At 73.5% G+C, this 19,143-nt stretch overlaps 3 protein-coding genes across 7 annotated transcripts; 1 reads left to right on the forward strand and 2 right to left on the reverse strand.

Moving 5' to 3' along the window:
- Positions 1–82: 82 nt before the first annotated feature.
- LOC308040072 (retinol dehydrogenase 13-like) lies at positions 83–2,883 on the reverse strand (the record flags this gene model as incomplete). The annotated part of the gene is made up of 6 exons (XM_080343882.1): positions 83–277; positions 391–497; positions 962–1,150; positions 1,215–1,304; positions 1,387–1,626; positions 2,727–2,883. The coding sequence occupies 6 exons, from the start codon at positions 2,881–2,883 to the stop codon at positions 83–85; spliced, it is 978 nt and encodes a 325-aa protein (XP_080200008.1).
- Positions 2,884–6,735: 3,852 nt separating this feature from the next.
- WDR54 (WD repeat domain 54) lies at positions 6,736–12,385 on the forward strand. 4 transcript variants are annotated; one of them, XM_080343776.1, is made up of 10 exons: positions 6,736–6,740; positions 7,222–7,438; positions 7,826–7,888; positions 8,096–8,162; positions 8,531–8,587; positions 8,880–9,007; positions 10,191–10,291; positions 10,444–10,606; positions 10,826–10,900; positions 11,296–12,385. In XM_080343776.1, exons 2-10 carry the CDS (start codon positions 7,223–7,225, stop codon positions 11,425–11,427), a joined length of 1,002 nt encoding a protein of 333 aa, XP_080199902.1. In that variant the 5' UTR covers positions 6,736–6,740; position 7,222; the 3' UTR covers positions 11,428–12,385. The 4 variants fall into 4 exon arrangements, with proteins under 4 accessions (XP_080199902.1, XP_080199905.1, XP_080199903.1 ...); XM_080343779.1 differs by lacking the exon at positions 6,736–6,740 and having other exon boundaries at positions 7,188–7,438; positions 10,508–10,606; XM_080343777.1 differs by lacking the exons at positions 6,736–6,740; positions 8,531–8,587 and having other exon boundaries at positions 7,188–7,438.
- A 174-nt stretch (positions 12,386–12,559) lies between these two features.
- LOC308040122 (rho-related BTB domain-containing protein 2-like) lies at positions 12,560–18,659 on the reverse strand. Of its 2 annotated transcripts, XM_080343967.1 has the most exons (9): positions 18,321–18,659; positions 18,135–18,238; positions 16,448–16,633; positions 15,456–16,366; positions 15,057–15,175; positions 14,820–14,970; positions 14,232–14,320; positions 14,028–14,133; positions 12,560–13,464 (listed from the first exon to the last, which is right to left on the reverse strand). In XM_080343967.1, exons 1-9 carry the CDS (start codon positions 18,510–18,512, stop codon positions 13,295–13,297), a joined length of 2,028 nt encoding a protein of 675 aa, XP_080200093.1. In that variant the 5' UTR covers positions 18,513–18,659; the 3' UTR covers positions 12,560–13,294. The 2 variants fall into 2 exon arrangements, with proteins under 2 accessions (XP_080200093.1, XP_080200094.1); XM_080343968.1 differs by lacking the exon at positions 16,448–16,633.
- Positions 18,660–19,143: the final 484 nt, after the last annotated feature.

A 19,143-nucleotide genomic window follows, 5' to 3' on the forward strand; every position in this document is an offset into this window, starting at 1 on the left:
GGCCGCAGGGACCCTGGCACAGCAGCTGGCAGCGCCGGATGGCACAGCCCCTGCCGTGTGCCCACGCGAAGCCGGTGCTGGCTCAGGGCCGGGGGCCGTCAGTGAGTCCCGTCAGCCGCTCCGACTCCTCCCAGAGCTTGCGCGCCAGGCCGGCGTCGCGGGCGGCCGGGGAGGGCAGCGCCAGCCCGCACCCGCTGTCAAAGTACTTGCCCGTGATGCCCGACACCTCCTCCGCCACGGCGCAGTAAATGGTGCTGATGGCCCCCTGCTCCGCCGACTGCGGGCAAAGCGGATGACGAGGGTCCTGTCTGCCCCCCAACCAGCCCCCAGCCAGCTCAATGCCTCTGGGGCCACGGAATGGGGGTCTGGGCAGGATCTGCCCCCGCTCACCTTGATGAAGGGGCGGATGAGAACAAAGAGCGCCCGGACGGCCCAGCCGAAGTGGCGCATGATGCTGGTGCTCACCACGCCGGGGCTCAGGGCGTTGACGGTCACCCCTGCCGAGCCGCACCGTCACACCGCGGGGGGGCACAGCACGGGCAGCGTCCCGCTCCCTCTCCAGGGCCCAAATCCCTCGTTGCCATCCCAACGGGAGCAACCCTCGGCACAGGGGCGCCTCCGTGCCCTGGGGACGCCCCCGGGGACGCAGCTGCCCCTGGCCAGGGCTGTCCCAGCCATGGGGCACACGGGGGTGTCCCAGGGAGTTTCTACAGCAGCCAAGATCCCCCAGTGCCAGCAGCTGTCCCCGGGACAGCCCTGCCTGGGAGCTGCACAGCGCGAGCCAGCAGGGCACGGCTGGGCATGGCGCGGTATGTCACAGCATGGCACAATATGGTCGTGTATGGCCTAGAACAGCCAGGCATAGCATGGCATGGCGCAGCGTGGCATAGCACGGCTTGGCAAAGCGCAGCACGGCCCAGCGTGGCTCGGCACGGCACGTTACGGCTGGGCCGGCACCCACCTGTGCCGTGCAGGCGCCGCGCCAGCTCGGCGGTGAAGAGCAGGTTCATGAGCTTGGTGCTGCTGTAGGCGGCGTCGTGGCCGTCGAGCCGCTGCTGCCCGGTGAGGAACCGGCCGTCGGCCGTGCCCGCGTGGTGCCGGAACGACGAGACGTTGACGACGCGGGCGGGCGCCGAGGCCTTCAGGAGGCCTGTGCGGGGCGGGGGTGAGCGGGGAGGGCGCCCCCAGGCCCCCCCGGCCGCCCCCGCGCTCACCCAGCAGCAGGTTGGTCAGCAGGAACGCGCCCAGGTAGTTGGTGGCGAAGGTTCGTTCCAGCCCCTCCGGCGTGACGGCGAAGGGCAGCCCTGGGAGGGGGCGGGACGCCGTGGGGCCGGGGGCACCGCCCGCCGCGGCGGGACGGGGCGCGGGAGCCGCGCCGGTGCGTACCGGTGACCCCGGCGTTGTTCACCAGCACGTCCAGCCGCTTCTCCTCCCGCAGCACGGCCCGGGCGAAGGCGCGCACCGAGGCCAGCGAGCTGGTGTCCAGCAGCCGCAGCAGCACGGCGGGGTTGCCGGTGGCCGCCTGGATCTCCTCCACCGCCGCCTGGCCCCGCTCCCGGCTCCGGCACGCCAGGATGGTGCGGGCGTTCCTGCGCGCCAGCTCCAGGGCCACGCACTTGCCGATCCCTGCGGCACACGAAGCGGCGCGGGCTGCTCCCCTGGGGGTCCCTGGGGTCCGTGCCCCTGTCCCCAGGGTTCGGGCAGCCCGGGGCAGGGCAGGCGATGGAGGGGACTCCGTCCCGGGCAGCTCGGCCACTGCCAGCAGCCCAGCGACAACGCCAGGCTGCCGGCCCTGGAGGGGGGCACCGGGGGGCAGTGGGGCTGGTGCCCCAGGACGGGGCTCCAGGCTCCGCAGCGCCGTGTGGCTGTGCGGGGACGGGGACAGGCAGGACGGCCACTGCGGGGTGCAGGAAGGAGCCGGCGATGGCAGCTGCCCGCAGCTCGGTCTGGGGCTCACCCTGGGTCGCAGGGCCCGCTCTCATGGCCACCGATCACCCCAGCCACGCTGTGATGGCACCGAACCCCCAGCCGCGCTGTGCCGGCACCGAACCCCCAGCCGCGCTATGATGGCACCGCTGCGCCTCGGTGAGGGGCATTTGGGGGTGGGGGTACCCCAGCGCATGTGGGGCCCACCCTGTCCCTGGGCACACAGAGGGACACCCCAGTGCCCTGAGTGCCAGGGGACACCCCAATCCCGGCACACGGGCGCCGCTGCCCCGGCTGTGCTGTCCCTAGCACCATGTGGTGCCCGGGGCGCTGGGAGCGCGGTGGCCTTGGCCGTCGGTCACTAACCCGCTGGGGCAGAGTCCGGCCGCAGGGACCGCGGGCACGGGGTTCCCCCGGCCCAGCGGGGACAGGGGACACCGGCCGGGGCGGCTCACCGGGGACGGCTCCCGAGCACGCGGCGCAGCGGCTGGTGCTCAGCGCGGTGCAGGGGACACCGGAGCGCACCGGTGTGACGGTGCCACGGGCACGGGAGCGCATCACACCTGCCCAGGGACCGGCCGCTCCCGCAGCCGCCCCACAGCGCTGCGCCATCGCGCCGTCACACACACACGTGTCCCCTTCTCCATCCCGGGGGAGCAGGGAGCTGCCACCACCCCCGGCTACGGCTGCGAAAGGCCGGTGGCTGGTCCTGTGCCAGGCGGGACCCGCAGCCCCACACCCGTGTCCTGCACCTCCCCGGCCCCACGGCCCCCACGCTCCCGTCACCCGTCCCCGCTCACCGCTGTTGGCCCCGGTGACAATCACCGTCTTGCCGGTGAGGTCGGTGGGACACTTGCGGGGGTCCCAGGCGCGTCTCCTCCCGGCCCAGAGGAGCAGCCCCAGGAGCAGCGAGAGCAGGAACCAGCCCGGGTGGCTGCAGGCGCTCGGCAGCTCCATGGCTGGGGACACAGGGTGTGACAGGGGGGACAGAGTCCGGCCGGGGTCGGAGGTCGGCCGAGGACCTTCGTCCAGCCCGGGGCCCTGGCACGGCGCGTCCCCTCGGGCTCCCCGAGCCTGCGGGAGCGGAGCGGAGAGATGGCCTGGAACCCGGAAGCGCAGAGCAGGCAGGCGGCCGAGCCGCGTGTCCCTTGCCCCATGGGGGGATCATCGCCGGCCCCAGACTACAACGGGGTTTGATCAGCTTAATGGTCTTTTCCGACCTAAATGGCTCTACGATTCTAAGCTGCCGCCGTTCCCTGGGCACGCCCCCTGCAAAAGCCTCCGGTGTTGCCCCGGCTCCTGCCGTGTGAGCCATCCCTGACCTCCGCTGTCCACAGGCGTCGCCCTGCACCGTCACAGCCCAAACCTGGCTCTTTATAGAAAAAGCTGGGGTGCTTGTGCAGCCGGAGCACCGCTGGAGCCGCCGATCGGCCCTGCGGTGGCTCTGGGTGCGGGGACCAGAACCGGGGCCACCCGCGGGGCCGCAGCGGGGGACACGGGGCGCTGACAAACCCCAGGCAGCGCTCAGACACCCCCCCGGTTCAATCTCATGCCGTGTTTGCGGCTCAGCGCAGCGCGGGCCCAGGCCGGTGAGCAGCGGCGAGTGTGACCGTCCCGGGTGCCGCGGGGCCGCTGACTCCGCGGCTGCTGTGGATCCCGCTCCCGGCCCCGGTGCGGGCGCTCGCCGGCTCGGTCACTGGCAGGGGACGGGAGCCCAGCAACTGAAACCTCTGCTTTATTGCTTTCTTCAGCAGGGCTTGCAAAGGGCTCTGAGCTCCCGGCCTCGCCGAGCAGCCGGGAGAGCCCTCGGTGCAGCGCCGGTGTCTGCGCTGTGCCGGCCCCGCGCTGGCTGCGAGGACCCGCGGGGATGCGGGGTTAGGTGGAAACGCGCCCAACACAGCGAGCGAGGGGCCAGCGAGGAGCGGGGTCTCTCCAGGAGCGGGGTCTCTCTGAGTCTGGGTCTCTCTGGGACTGGGGGGTCCCTCCGGCAGCTCGGGCACCCTGCACTGGGCTGCGGGCGAGGGCAGCGCCCAGCCGGTCACCCAACCCCGGAGCCCCGGTTCCCAGCACAGGAGCTCCGGGCTCGGGGGCCAAGCGGGCGGGTCTGCGCCCCGGGCTGCGAGGAGGAGGAGGAGGAAGAAGCTCCCGCGGTGCCGCCAGCCTCCTGCAGCAGCTCGGGGCGGTGTTTGTCCTGCCACAGCGGGGACACGGGGGAGCCCGGGGGGGCCCGGCCCAGCTGCGCCCCCGCGCTGGGGCCGGGCGTGGGAAACGCGTGGGACACGGAGCCCGCGCGATGGCCGGGGCGGGGGCACGGGAGGGGGTGGCAGAGGGCGGGGGCTCGTCCCCTTCAGCACTGGGCATCGCCCGGGAGCTGCCGGGCCGCCGCGGCGGGGAAGGGCCCCGGGGGGCGGATGGGCCTCAGGTCCCGCTTGGCCTCCTCCTCCTCCTCCCCGGGGATGCCGCGGCCCCGCCTCACGCTGCCGGCCCGCCGCACGGTCACGCCGGGGACCAGCCGGGCCGGGTCCAGCAGGGAGCCGAGCGGCCGGGGCAGGGGGCTGAGGGGCTGCGGGGAGTTCGGGGGCGCCGGCTGGAGCTGTGTCCCCCACGCGGTTCCCGGCTCCCGGGGCAGCCCCGGGCCCCGGCCGCGCCGGCGGGCAGCGGGGGGACGCGCCGGTGCCTTGAGCTCCGCGCCCGGGTCCAGCACCTCCACCTGCGGCCGGACCCAGCGCTCGGGCGGGCGGACGGGGCCGAACCTGGGGACCCCCGGGACGGTGCCGGGCGCCTCTCGCTGCCCCGCGGGGCTGCGCGGGGGCCGCTCTGGCTGGACCGTGGTCAGGCTGGTGCAGGAGGGGGGCGGCGGGGCCGGCACATGGCTGCGGGCCCCCGCCGCGCTGCTGCCCTCCGCGGCCCCGGGGGGCAACAGGAGCGAAAGCTGTCCCTGCTCCGGCCGCCCCGGAGGGTCAGCCCGGCCCGGGGGGGCGCGGGGAGCCGCGGGGTGCCCGGCGCGGAGCCGGTTTCCCTCGGACGGGCGGGGAGCGGCGGCCGCCGGGTCCGGCAGCGGCTCCGGGCAGGGCCCTGGCGCGGGCAGGACGGGGGCGGCGCTGGGGACCCCGCCGGGACACGGAGGCTGCGCGGGGGGAGCTCCGGGCTCGTCTGCCCCGGGGGGGTCCTGCCTTCCGCCCTGGCACGGGCTCTGCGCACCGGAGACCTGCCCGGAAGGGGGCGGGTGGGGGCGCCGGGCTGGGCCGGGGGCGCCGAGGTGCCCGCGGGGGTGGCCCCGGCCCAGCACCGGCGGCGAGTGCAGCCCCGGTCCCCCCCGGTGCGCGGGAGCCGGGGGTGCTGCTCCCCACCCCAGCAACAAACACCCCCCGGGCAACCCCCCCGAACCCGGCAGAGCTCCCTCTGCCCCCCGCCCACGTCCGCACGCCCCCCCCGGCTCCGCGGAGCTGTCTGGGGGCGCTGGTGCCGCCGGGACCGGGGGCTCGGGGGTGTCCCACGGCCGGGGCTGGGGACACGTCTCACCTCGTCCCGGCACAGCCGCAGGACGGGAACAAAGCCCTGTGCCCAGGAGTCGGCCACGCACGGCTCGGGCTCCTCGTCCTCCCGCCAGCCGCTGTCCCCCGCGGGTCCCTCGGGCTCCGTGTCCCCCTCATCCCTCGCCAGGAACCGACACTCGGTGATCTGCAGGATGGCGTCCCGCGCCTGGCCCACCGTGAAGGGGACCCGCTGGGGACAGAGCCAGGGATGAGCGGGTCTGCGGGGACACGGGGTCTCCAAGAGCGGGGTGCGGGCGCTCACCTGCCGAACCGCGTGTGCCCTGGAGCACTCGGCCAGCACCCGCTCCAGCAGCTCCGCCACCACGTCCCCCGCGTCCCGGTCGTCCCGCTCGGCGCGGAGCAGGGACAGCCACTCCGCCTGCGACAGGCGCCCGGCCACCGCGTCTGCGCGGGCGGGGGGGGCCGGGGGGGGCCGGGACTTGTCCCCGCGAGACCGGGAGGCGGTCACGCGCTCCCGGGCGGGCATTTTCTGCGGAGAGAAACCGTCACCGCGCGGGGCAGCGGCAGAACGGCCCCGGGCCCCAGTCTGAGCGGGACCGGACACGACGCCGGGGTACAGGGGGAGCCCCGTGTCCCGTCCCATGGCGGGGGCGTCTTTGACATGGCCCCCCCGTGAGCCCCAGCTCATCCCGGCACACCCCGATGTCTCCCAGCACGTCCTAAATCACTGTAACCCACCCCAGCACAGCCCAGTACACCCCAATATAAAGCAGTACGTCCTAAATCACCCTAACCCACCCCAGTACATCCCAATACACCTCAGTACATGCCAGCACACCCCAATACAACCCAGCATGCCCCAGCACACCCCAGTAGCCCTCAGCTCATCCCAATACACCCCAGCACATCTCAGCACACCCCAGTTATAATCCAGCTCATCCCAGTACATCCTGATGTACCCCAGCGCACCCCAACTCATCCCGACCCACACCAGCACACCCCAGTATGCCCCGGTACACCCCGGTACACCCCGGTGCACCACGGTACAGCCCAGCCCGTCCCAGCTCAGGACGGCCCGGTACACTCCGGCACACCCCAGTGCATCCCAACACAGCCCAGCTCCTCCCAACGCCCCTGGACACCCCAGCCCCCCGGGGATCCCCCGTGTCCCCGGCCTTGCCCCCGTCACCTCGGCCATCCCACCCGGGCGGGCGGCGTCCTGGTTTCCACGGCAACGCTGGCCCCGCCCCCAGCGCACGGCGCCGCCGTTACGTCATCAGGCCGCGCCGCCGTCTCTATGGTTACGGCGGACACCGAGTGAGCGGGACGGGCGCGGGAGGTCCCGGGGCTGGCGGGGTGTCCCGGGAGGGAACCGGGGGCTGGCGGGGTGTCCCGAGAGGGAACCCGGGGCTGGCGGGGTGTCCCGGGAGCGAACCGGGGCTGGGGAGGTGTCCCGGGAGGGAACCCGGGGCTGGGGGGGTGTCCCGGGAGGGAACCGGGGGCTGGGGAGGTGTCCCGGGAGGGAACCGGGGCTGGGGGGGTGTCCCGGGAGGGAACCGGGGCTGGGGGGGTGTCCCGGGAGGGAACCGGGGCTGGCGGGGTGTCCCGGGAGGGAACCGGGGGCTGGGGGGGTGTCCCGGGAGGGAACCGGGGGCTGGGGGGGCCGGGAGTCGCGGGGAGGGCGGCGGGGCGGCCCTGGGCCGCTGCGGGGCGCGGCCGCGGCCGGTGTCCCGGGAGCGGCCCCGTGTCCCGGGAGCGGCCCCGTGTCGCCGGTGCGGCTGAGCCGCCTGCCCCGCAGGATGTACCGCAAGGACAAGAGCCTCCCGCTGCGGAGCAGCAGCGCCGCGCTGTACAACAACCTGAGCGTGCTGCGCCCGGCCGGCCCGCAGCCCGCCCGCCTCTGCACCGTGCACGGCCCCGGGCTCAGCCTGCTCAGCGCCGGGCCCGGCGCGGCCCTGCGGCAGCTGCAGCCCAAGGAGGGCGGCTCGGCCCTCAGCGCCTCACTGCTCACGCAGGTACGGGCTCCTCGGCTGCCCCGCCACCGGCGAACGGGCCCCGGCGGGAGGGCGGCTGCCCGGGCAGCGCGGTGCTGCCGGCGGGTTCGCCAGGACGGGGCGGCACAGGGTGACAAGGGGCGCCTGGGGCTTGCCGTGACTGCGTCCGGCTGCGGGGCGGCTGGGCGGCGCAGGAGCCCGCAGTGTCCTGAATACAGGGAGGGGGCGGGGGAAGGATCCTCCCGAAAAGGTCTATGGGACCTCAGAGAGGTTCCCGGGCACGGTACGGACCCGCCTCCTGGAACCCGGGACGGGAGCCGGAACCACGCGTGTGCCCGCGGCCCGGCCCCGCCCGGGAAGGTGCTCTGGCCCCCTGCCCCCGGGCTCCCGCTGAGCCGCTTTCCCCAGGCTGCCTGGTGCGCGCTGCCGGCGCGGGTGCTGCTGGTGCTGACCTCGCAGAGGGGGATCCAGGTGAGGGGGCTTCCGCGCAGGACGAGGGCGAAGTCCTGGCACCGGGAGGGTGAGCTGGCGTGCTGGGGAACCTTCTGGAAATCCCGCCGTGCACCCCAAGAGCTGTACGGCTCCCTCGGAGCCCCCTCGGGGCAGCGGTTGAGCCCGAAGCTGTAAGAGAAACTTCCCTGCCCTGCTGGGCCTCACCCTGTTGCTGTCTGTCCCCAGATGTACGAGGCCGATGGCTCCATCATGGTTTACTGGCACGCGCTGGACGTCTCAGAACATCCCCCAGGTAAACCCCGTGGTGGGGGCGCAGCGGGAAGCCCCCGCCCCTCTGCCCGCTCTCCTTCCCGGTGTGCGATCCCTGAGGTGCAGCCCAGCTAGAGACCCCGCAGCCTTGGTCCTGCACCCAGTTAGGATCGAGCCGGCCCGGCCTACACAGCGGCTTAGCAGGGCGGTCTGGAAGAGGCCATAGTGTCCCCCTGACTCCTTGATCCCAGCTCAGCAGGGGCCTGGGGGGCTGGAAAGGGGCTCGGAAGGGACCCAGTGTGGCAGCTATGGGACTCGTCCTAAGATGAAACTCGAGCGGGTGCCTCGGGGCGCTGCGCCGGGCTCCCTGGAGCTGCCGCGGGCTGTGACTGGCTCTCGGTTTCCCCTCAGCACAGGCCGTGTTTGCCCGAGGGATCGCGGCAGCCGGCGGGCGCTTCATCTGCGTGGGTGAGCAAACGGGGTCTGGGGAAGCACCGCGGGAGGGGCGCTGGGGGGACGTCGCTGGGCCCGGGGGCGCTGGGGGGACATTGCTGTGGCCCCGCGGGGTCGGCCGGGGAGGCTGGGGCCAGTCACGGCTCTCGCAGAACCTGCTCCCTGCGGATCGGGGGCCCTGCGAGGAGCCGCCCTGTGGGGCCAGCGGCTCTGGGGTGCAGCGAGCCCAGCTGCAGCACGAGCAGCGGCGGGGGCTCCGGGATGGGGGAACCAGCCCCCACCGACGCCTCTGCCATCCCGCCCGCAGGGACGTCCTCAGGGCTGGTGCTGGTGTTTGACATCCCCCCCAAAGGGACCAACGTCACGGTGAGCCAGGTCCTGGAGCAGCACCGCGACGCCATCACCGACATCGCAGCCGAGCTGGGCCGGGCACCGGTGCGTGGGGATCAGCGCCGCGGGCAGAGGGGCCGGGGGGCCTTGGGTGCCAGGTGACTCCAGGGGCCGCAGACACCGTGGCGGTTCAGGGCCGTCCCCTCTGCTGCCGGGCAGCACCAGTTACCCAGCGTCCCAGTTCAGCCGGTCACTGCCCCGTTAGCACCCAGTTCCCGCATGCAGCGGGAAGGCGCCGATCCCCGCACCCAGCGCGGCCCCTTCCCGTCCAGCCCCCCCGGGACCCGTTGGGCCGGGCCACACGAGCCACTGCAGCCAAAGGCCACTTGTGGTACAAATGAACCAAACTGGCATGAATTAACCCCACTGGAGCTGAGGCTCCCACTGTTAGTAGTGATTGTCTCAGCAGCCCCTGAGAGGAGGTGCAGGACACGTCCTGCCCGTGTCCCCCGGCGCAGGATCCCGCTCTGCCCCAGCCAGGCTGGGGACGGGGACGCGAGGCAGCGCTGTGGCCCCGCACCAGCCGAGGGGACGAGCCAGCGCAGGGAGGTGACCGACCCAGCGGCAGCGGTACCGGTGACCTTTCCCATGGCAGCCAAGATAAGGTCACCTGAGCACAGAGCAGCCCGGGACGGGGCTCCCTCAGCTCGGCTGCCTCTGGTGACACCTCTGCAGGGGCACTAATTGGCTTCTGCGTTACCAGCCGCCTCCTCCCCAGCCACGACTCTTCCTCAGCCTTTCTCTAATTAGTCCCATGTAACTGTCGCTGCGTTTGGGACTCCCCTGAACAATTAATTGCTTAGAGCTGGTTCCCGGTCAGCCTGGATGCAGCGCTGGTTTCCATGGCAGCTGTTCTGCCGTGTCCCTCTGCCCGTCCCCAGGAGCCTCTCGCAGGCTCTGCACCCCGGTTTGCTCAGGGCTCTGGAGCCGAGCCCGGGCACCCCGGCGCCATGAGGTGGGGTGAAGTGCCGAGAGCGGGCGCAGCACGTGGGGATGCGCCAGTTCTGCTGAGAACGTGTAACTGGCTTTGCCAAACATGAGCATGTTGGAACCGCGATGCCGCGTGTGATCCCGGCCCGGCCGTGCTCCGTGTCAGCAGTTCTGGAGCTGCAGACGCTCTCCTCTGGCTCTGCTTGGCAGCAGCTCCGGCGCCGCCGACAGCCGGGCAGCCAGAACCCTTTGCCCGCTGTGAGTCACCGGGCCAGGCTGAGCTGCCTCTGCTTTGCAGGACGGGGCCGGTGACCTGGTGACAGCCGACGACGCCGGGACCCTCTGCGTCTGGAGCACGGGGGAGGAGTTCACCCTGCGCAGCAAAATCCCGGCCTTTGGGTGAGCCTGAGGGTGACACCGCGGGGTCCCGGTGCTGCTGGGGATGTTCCAGCGCGGCCGCGGTGTCTGGTGAGGGCGGGAGGGTGGCAGGAGGGGATGCCCGGCACCAGCGCGCGGTGACGGGGCGGAGGTGAACGGTGCCCTGCGCCCAGCTGCACCTGCTCCTCCGTGACGCTGTGGAACGGGGTCGTGGCCGCCGGCTACGGCAACGGGCAGATCCGGCTGTACGAGGCGGCGAGCGGCGTCCTGCGCGCCGAGGTCAACGCTCATGCGCGGTGGATCTACGCGCTGGACGTGGCGCCGCAGACGGGAAAGGTACGGCTGGCTGTGCCGGGGCGCCGCGGCCCCTGTGCGGTGTCCCCCCGGTGTCCTGCCCCGTGTGCGGTGTCCCCTCCTGTCCCACCCTGCGTCCTGCCAGCCTGGAGCGTGGCAGCCTGTGTGTGCCCAGGCAGGGGTTGCTCCCTTGCCCCGCACACGGCGCTGCCGTCCCCGTGACGTCCCTCCCGGCCCCGCGGGCTCTGTCCTGCCCTGCAGCTGCTCTCGGGCGCGGAGGACTCCTTCGTCCACGTCTGGCAGCTCAGCACGGACCCGGACACCGAGGACATTGAGGTGGGTCTAGGCGGCGTAGAGTTCGCGGCGCTCCAGCCATCACGGCCCGCGGGGCTGCGGCGTGGGCGCTGCTCTGTGCCGCAGCCTCTGGCGCGGCACCGCGGCCACGGAGAGTGGCTTCGCGCCCGGGGGAAGCCCGGCCAGGCCCATCTGAGCTGCCGTGCGTGGCACAGCCCAGGGCTAGCAGGGGTGAGGCCGAGCGGCTGCTCGGGCTGGCCGGGCTGTGGGAAGGGGCGAGCTGGAGCCATGGGCCACTGGCCACGCACCCGCGGTCCCCGCTGGCCTCTTGCCCCGCGGTTCTGGCTCTTTGGGCTGGCAGGACCTGGGGCGGGTCGCTGGGTTCTGCCTGGGGGGTGCATGTTCCTCAGCCTGTGCCCCCGCTCCGGCGCCTCCAGATCCAGCACCGCCACGCCGAGTGCGTCACCGACACCCAGGTGTGCGGCGCCCGCTTCTGCGACCCCCAGGGAGACTCCTTCGCCGTCACCGGCTACGACCTGAGCGAGATCTTGCGCTACAGCCGCGTGTGAGCTGTGAGATCTGTCCGGGGCCACGTGGGCCGAGCCGGGACCCCCAGCACCGCTGTGCGCCGGCACCCAGCACTGTAACCCAGGGGTTCAGCACAGACACCCGGATGCTCAGCACGGCACAGGGCTGTGTCCTGTGGAGGTGGGGCTGGGCGCCCATCCCCTCGCTCGCAAAACCAACCTCCTCTTGGCACCGCGTGTCCGCACGTGGGGGACGAGGGCTGGGAGCTGCTGGGGACCCCAGCGCGTCCCTGGGCCGGGGGCTCTGCCCCCCAGCCCTTCCTGGGGAAGGAGACGGGGCTGGGAGGAGAAGCGGCTGCCCCTGCCCCGCGGGTTCAGACAGGAGGATCCCGGCAAACCTGCGTTACACGCTGCGCCGGCCAGGAGAGCCGCGGGGGCTGGGAGAGCCGGGGCGGCAGCGGCTTGTGGGCACAGCACCCGCGGAGCCACCCTCCCCCGGGGCGGCACCGTTACCGGGGACGGGGAGAGGAGCCGTGGGGACACGTGGGGTCCTGTGGGACGTTGCATCCCCGGGGCTGGGCCAGCTGTGTGGGATCCAGCTGTGTGGGATCCAGCTGTGCTGTGGGGCTGGAGCAGCTGCACGGCGCTCGCTGCCAGCACCCCCAGGGACAGTCCCACAGGGCCCCACCAGCTGCCACCCCCTGTCCCCTGCACCCCCGCTGGGCTCGGCTCTGCCCGTTCCCAGGGGCTGCGCTGCCCCGGCCCCCGGCCCTGCCCCGGCGCCCCGGGCCCTGCCCCGGCGCCCCCGGCCCTGCCCCGGCGCCCCCGGCCCTGTCCCGCAGCAGCAGCTGCTGTGGCCCCAGGGACCAGCGCAGCCTCTGGCTCTGCTCCCCGGGCCCTGTGGGGTGGGGGGTGCCGGGGGGCCCAGCTCAGGGCTGTGGGCTGAGCTCAGTCCAGGACCGGCCCTGGGTAGGGGGGCAGTGGGTGCCCCCCATGTGCTGTCCCCCCAGCTGTGGGTCAGGAACCCCCCCTCCTGTTCCCCACCCCATCTGCTGTGTAACCCCCACCCACAATAAAAACACCTGAATGAACCGCCCGTGTCGCTCCTTCCTGGGGGGGTTAAGGGCCGGGGTGATGTCTGAACAGCGGGGGCGCGGGGGGGCAGAGTCCGGTCCCGTTACAAAAGGTTTTATTAAAGGTTAAAACAGCCGATGCTGGGAGGCCGGGGCAGCCCCGCTCACAGTGCTGGGGCCGGGGGGGCCCGCCGGCCGGTGTGCTCACGGGGTGGGGTACAAAAGTGTAAAAACGGTTGTGCAGTTCCGCCCGGGCCCCCCGGGCTGGGGACGATGGCCCCGCAGCGGACACGGCCCGCGGGCACGTCCAAGGCACAGAGATGAGCGCGGCCGGGCCCCTCCGGGCAGGAGCGGCAGCCACAGCCACAGAGCACCCAGGGACCCCAGGGCCCCGCACCCCCTGCCTGCCCCCCTCAGCTTGGCCCCCCCGGCGGGAGCAGAAACACAAATACAGCACCAGCGAGCCCGGCCGGGGGGCCTCCCTGCCCCCAGCCCCACAATACTGCTCGGTCAGAGGTAGCACCGGCGGCGGCCGGGGCGCAGCGGGCGCTGCCGCACGGCACAGCTTGGCAATGGCGATACCGGCACGGTTTGGCACGGCCGGTCCCGCTCCCGTGCCGGGGAAGGCACGGCAGGACAGGGGACGGGCCGCGACCAGCAACGGGCAGCGCCTGTAAACAGCCGGGGTGGGGGGACAGTGGCCCCCAGCCCCACCGAACCCCGCTTGGGAGCTGGGGCTCAGGAAATGGGGGGCTCAGGAAATGAGGGCGTCAGGAGATGGGGTCAGGAGATGGGGTCAGGAGACGGGGCTCAGGAGCGGGGGTCAGGAGCGGGGGTCAGGAGACGGGGGGCGAGGGCCGCCAGAAGCACCACTTGCTGCGCGGGTGCTGCTTGCGCTGCAGCTGCTCCTCGCGCTCGCGCTCCTTCTGGCAGCGCAGGTACAGGTCCTCCTCCTTCAGGTACCACACGGGCGGCCAGCGGTGCCGCTCGCAGTGCGCGCGGTTCTCTGCGGGACCGGCCCCGCCGTCAGCGGCCACAGCCCGGGCCTGCCGTGGGACGGGCCCTGGCCCCGTCCCCAGCTCTGTGCCGTGTCCCCAGCTCTGTGCCGTGTCCCCGTCCCCAGCTCTGTGCCCTGGCCCCGTCCCCAGCCCTGTGCCCTGTCCCCAGCTCTGTGCCCTGTCCCCAGCTCTGTGCCGTGTCCCCGTCCCCAGCTCTGTGCCCTGGCCTCGTCCCCAGCTCTGTGCCCTGTCCCCAGCTCTGTGCCGTGTCCCCGTCCCCAGCTCTGTGCCCTGGCCTCGTCCCCAGCTCTGTGCCCTGTCCCCAGCTCTGTGCCCTGGCCCCGTCCCCAGCCCTGTGCCGTGTCCCCGTCCCCAGCTCTGTGCCGTGTCCCCAGCTCTGTGCCGTGTCCCCGTCCCCAGCTCTGTGCCCTGGCCCCGTCCCCAGCTCTGTGCCGTATCCCCAGCTCTGTGCCGTGTCCCCAGCTCTGTGCCCTGTCCCTGTCCCCCAGCTCTGTGCCGTGTCCCCGTCCCCAGCTCTGTGCCATGTCCCTGCCCTCGCCCTGTGCCATACCTGGGGACATAAACTTCATCTCCCGGGGGAAGCGGCGGCACACGCGGTTGTAGTTGGTGCAGATGTAGTGCAGGCACCAGGCGGCCAGCTGCCGGGCGTTGTGGAACTGCGGGCAGGGGGGTGAGCGGAGGGGCCGCTGCCCACGCCCCCCCGGCAGCCCCCGGGCCCCCCAGGCAGCCCCCGGCCCCCAGCCCTCCCCTGTACCTGCGTCATCTCCAGGTAGATCAGGACCTGCTCGTCGATCTCCACGCGCTGCATGAACGCTCGCAGCAGCTCGTCCACCGCGTGTTGCTCTGCGGGTCAGCACGGGGCGGGGTCAGCACGGGGGGGTCAGCATGGAGGGGTCAGCACGGGGGGCGGTCAGCACGGAGGGGTCAGCACGGGGGGGGTCAGCACGGGGGGTCAGCACGGGGGGGGTCAGCATGGGGCGGGGGTCAGCACGGGGGGGTCAGCACGGGGGGGGGTCAGCACGGGGGGGGTCAGCACGGGGGGCGGTCAGCACGGAGGGGTCAGCACAGGGAGGGGGTCAGCACGGGGCGGGGGTCAGCACGGGGGGGAGGTCAGCACGGGGGGGGGTCAGCACGGGGGGGTCAGCACGGGGGGGGTCAGCACGGGGGGGTGCGCACAGCGGGGACATGCACCCCGGCAGCCAGGCTGTGCCCCGGGGCTCAGCCGGGCTGCTCCGGCTCTTACATAAGCACCCCGTTAATGACACTGGGGACACATCGATCCTGTCCCCGCGGTGCCGTCATGGTATTGGCAGGTGACGTCAATGTGGCGGGGGGGCCTCACCTGTGAGCGCCTGCAGCCGCGGCAGGCACAGGCGGTCGGTGAGCACCAGCAGCTCCATGGCGTCCAGGTCGGGCGTGGGGGTGAAGACGCCGGTGTAGAGGAACTCGAGGACGGCGCGGAAGCAGGCGCAGTTGGTGCCGGGCAGGGAGACCTGCGGGACGGCAGAGCCGGCGCTGCCGGGACACCGTCCTCCCGCAGCCTCGCGCAGACCCCCCCGCCGTCCCCGTGCCCCCTCACCTCCGCGGCGTAGCTCTCGCGGAACGCGCCCCGGAACATGGCCATCATCCAGTCGCAGCCCGCGATGAGCAGCGGCTTGTGCGCCGGCACGGCCCCGTCGTCCAGGCGGAAAACCACGTCTGGGATGGCAAGGGGACAGCTGAGCGTGGGGACAGTCACCCCCCCAGCCGAGGAACACACACCCCGGCCCCGCCGTGGTGACCCAGCCCCGTGGCACTGCCACACGGCGACGGCACGGGAAGGGACGCGGCTCCGGGACCCCAGAGCACAACGGCCTCGGCACAGGGAGCTGGGGGCCCAGGTCCACGCAGCCGGGACTCCCGGCTGGAGGGGAAGGAGTCGGGTGACACCCTGGCCAGGGCAGCCCCCGTGTCCCCCCCACCCCCAGGAGCCCCCTACCTGCAAAGACCCCCTTCCCGAGGCACTCCTTGATGCGGTTGGCGCGGCGCACGTGGAAGGCCTTGGTGATCTCCTGGTTCATGAAGCTCTCCTTGTTGAGCACGTTGGCCACCATCATGCGCAGGTCGAAGACCTCCAGCAGCTCGGCGATGGTGGCCACCTGCATCAGGTCCCCGCGCGCCTCGTCCAGCTGCCCGGTGTACAGGTACTGCAGCACGGCGCGGAACGGCTCCGCCTGCACGCGCCCGTCCATGCTCACCACCGCCATCCGCTTCTCCTGTCCCGCCACCGGGTCCGGCACCGGCTCCCAGCGCAGGCTGACGAACCCGCGGCCCCAGGACGACAGGTCGCGGCCGCCGTCCGGCACCGCGCCGTCCCCCGCCGGCCGCAGCGCGTCGTCGCTCTGCGAAGTCCGCAGCGGGGCCGGCGCCCCCTCGGCCAGGGGCCCCCGCTCCCCGTCCAGGCTCTTGGTGCGGGCGGCCGGCTCCTTGGGCCCCCCCAGCGTGAAGAGGTCGTAGAACTTGGAGCAGGAGGTGGCCAGGTAAACGCGGTGGGCGAAGACGCGCTGGCCGCCCCGCAGCTGGAACACGACGTCGGCGCACAGCGGCGTGCGGAAGAGGGCGGCGGGGCCCCAGCCGCGGCTGGCGGGGGGGTCGGGGATCTGGATGACGGGCGGGGGCGGCTTGGGGGGCAGGAAGGGGGCCTGCAGCAGCGGCCGCTGCATCTTCTTCAGGTGCGACTTCCAGAACTGGAGGTGGCGGCGGGAGATGAGCGCGGCGCGGATGGCGTTGTCGAAGACGTCCTTGATGCCGAACTGCGCCACCACGCTGGTTTCGTAGTACGGCACCCCCAGCTCCTTGGCCACCTCGTGGCCCCGCTCCGGGGGCAGGATGTCCGTGGGTTTGATGGGCCTGGGGGACAGAGCAGGGAACGTCACCGCGTGCAGAGGCCTCGGGTCCCGGCGCCCCCGCCCGCCCGGCACAGCCGCTCACTTGGCCAAGGGGCGCCGGGCGCGGTTGACGGCGTCCAGGTCGGCGTAGCGCAGGTCGAGCTGGCAGCCCACCAGCACGATGGGCGTGCGGGGGCAGAAGTGCTTGATCTCGGGGTACCACATCGTCTTCACGTGCCGCAGGGAGTTGGGGTTCGCCAGCGAGAAGCAGAGCACGACCACGTCCGACCTGCAGCCGCCAGGACGAGGGTGAGGGCAGCGCTGTCCCCCGGTGCCCCCGGCCACCCCCTGCACCCACCTTGCCCAGGGAACCGCACTGGGGTCCCAGCCCCGCCAGGCTCTGCCCCACAGCCCCGGGACCCCCACGGCCCCGAGAGCCCCACGGCCACGCCCGGGGCAGCTGAGGCCGAGGAGGGAGCTGAGGACACCCAGCTCTGTGTCACCACGAGTGACCCCCCAGAGCGGCACAGACCGGCACAGTGCAGCACAGGGCTCGTCCCAGCGCCAGAAACACCGTGCGGAGCACCGGGGCCGCGGCCGAGCACACACGGCTGCGAGGAGGAGCCACGGGGGGCGGCCGGTGGGCGCCACGGGTGTGCCAGCCCCAGCACGGGCAGCGCGGCCGGGACTGACGCTGCCCGGCCACCCCAGCCCCGTCCCGGTGCCCAGCGCCCGGCCGTCCCGCTGCCGGCACCGTCCCAGCCCCGCGCCGGCACCGCCAGCGCCCGGGGGAGCCTCCCGGGCAGGGTGACAGGGGACGCACAGAAGGTGCCAGCGGCACCCAGGTCCCCACAGCCCCCGGGGCCTTATAAGGCGGCCGAGAGCAGCCACGTGGCCCCAGACCTGGTTTGTTTTTAGTCTGTGCTTTGCCGAGACGTGACCAGGAGGCGCATTTGGAGCCGGGCCCGTGTCAGGGACCAAGATAGACACCACCCGCGGGCCCCCGGCCAGCACAGCGGCCGCTGCCCACCGTGGGCGATGCCGGCGCGGCCGGGACCCGGCACCCACCGCCTGCGGGGCCAGCACCGGCCGCACCAACACCGCGGCCACTCTGGGCTGGGACGGCCCCCACAGCCCCACTGACCGGGGTCCCCACCCCACGGGGCCACCGCGGCCCCGGACAGTGCGGCCGGGAGATTAGCGCGTGCCGAGCCGCGCTGGCACCGTGCGGCGGGCGATAAGAGCCTGGACGTGCCTGCGGCCACGAGGAAAGGGGATGTTTACAGCCCGGGCAGCGCGGGGCGCCGGGGGAGTGGTGACCGCTCGGCCACGGCCCAGGGGCATCTGCTGCCAGGCCAGCACCCCACGGAGGGGCCCCAAAACCCCCAAGGAAGGGTCCCAGCACCCCAACCAGTACTCCAGAGCCACCCCCCGCCCCAAACAGGCAGCCCCGGTGCAGCTGGTGCGGGCTGCCCCGGTGAGCAGCCCGGGGTGCCCGCCCGTGCTGTCGGGGCGCACAGACCCGCTGCTGCCCGAGCTGGGGCCGCGGTGCCCCCAGGGCACGGCAAGCACCCCGGCCGGGGGGTGGGGCACTCCCGCCCCCCCGAGGGTTCGGGGCGCCGGAGCTGCAATCTGGGTGCTGGCAGGAGCCCAACGGGCTCGTTTGGCTCCACAAGTCCCCGGGCGGGGGGGCAGGGGCAGGGCTGGGGGTGGGGTGTCAGTGGAGGGCCGGGGTGCCGGTGGGGGGGTCGGAGTGCCGGTGGGGGGGGTCGAGGCACCCGCGGTCCCACCTGCCGTAGGCGAAGCGCCGGTCCTTGTGATGGTCCCCGAAGGTGTCCCAGAGGCGCAGGGAGACGCTGACCTCGTCCACCACATCCCGGGAGCGCTCCAGCACCTGCCCGGACACGGAGCGCCGCCGTCACCGCCCCGGCCGCGGCCCCCGCGCCGCCCCCCGCCCCCGCGCCCCCGCCCCGCACCTCCTGGCAGACGCGGTACTGGTCGATGGCCCAGACGGTGGGGACGTGCGTGGCCAGCAGCTGGTACTGGCTCAGCGTGGCGTTGCAGGCGCGGGCGCAGATCAGCCGCGTCTTCCCCACCGCGTTGTCGCCCACCACCACGCACTTGATGGTCTCGACGTTGGGGCGCTCGTAGTCCACGTCCAGGTCCATGGGCGCCGGGAGGACGCGGGGGGACGCGGGGGGACACGGGGGGACACGGGGCAGCGCCGGGACAGCGGCCCCGCGCAGCGGCCCCGCACGGAGCGGCCGCGCTCAGCGCCGCCCCCCGCCCATGCCCGCGCCGCCGCCCGGGCCCGTTACCCCGCCCGCCCCGCCCCGCGCCCAATCCGCGCCCGCTCCGCCGGCCCGCCCCGCCCCGCCGACCCCGCCCCGCCGGCTGCACCAATCCCAGGCCGAGTCGCCCGCCTCGCCCCGCCCCGCCCCGCCCCCGCGCCTCCAATCCGCGCCCGCCCCGCCGCGGCCCCGCCCGCGCGCGGACAAAGGAACGCCGCCAGGGGGCGCCGCACCCACGTGACCGGCCCCCACGCCCCTCGCGGAAAGGCCTCGCGGGGGGCGGGGCCAATGGACACGCCCCTCTGGCCGCGCCCCGCCCACACGGCACGGCTTGGGCGGGAGGGAGCGGAGACCGGCGGCACCGGAGACACCGGCGACGGCAGCGACAGCCGTGACACCGGTGACACCAGTGACAGCCGTGACACCGGCGACAGCCGTGACACCGGTGACACCAGCGACAGCCGTGACACCGGTGACACCAGTGACAGCCGTGATACCAGCGACAGCC

This window comes from Nesoenas mayeri (genome assembly GCF_963082525.1).
Source record: "Nesoenas mayeri genome assembly, chromosome: 4".
Taxonomy (NCBI): domain Eukaryota; kingdom Metazoa; phylum Chordata; class Aves; order Columbiformes; family Columbidae; genus Nesoenas; species Nesoenas mayeri.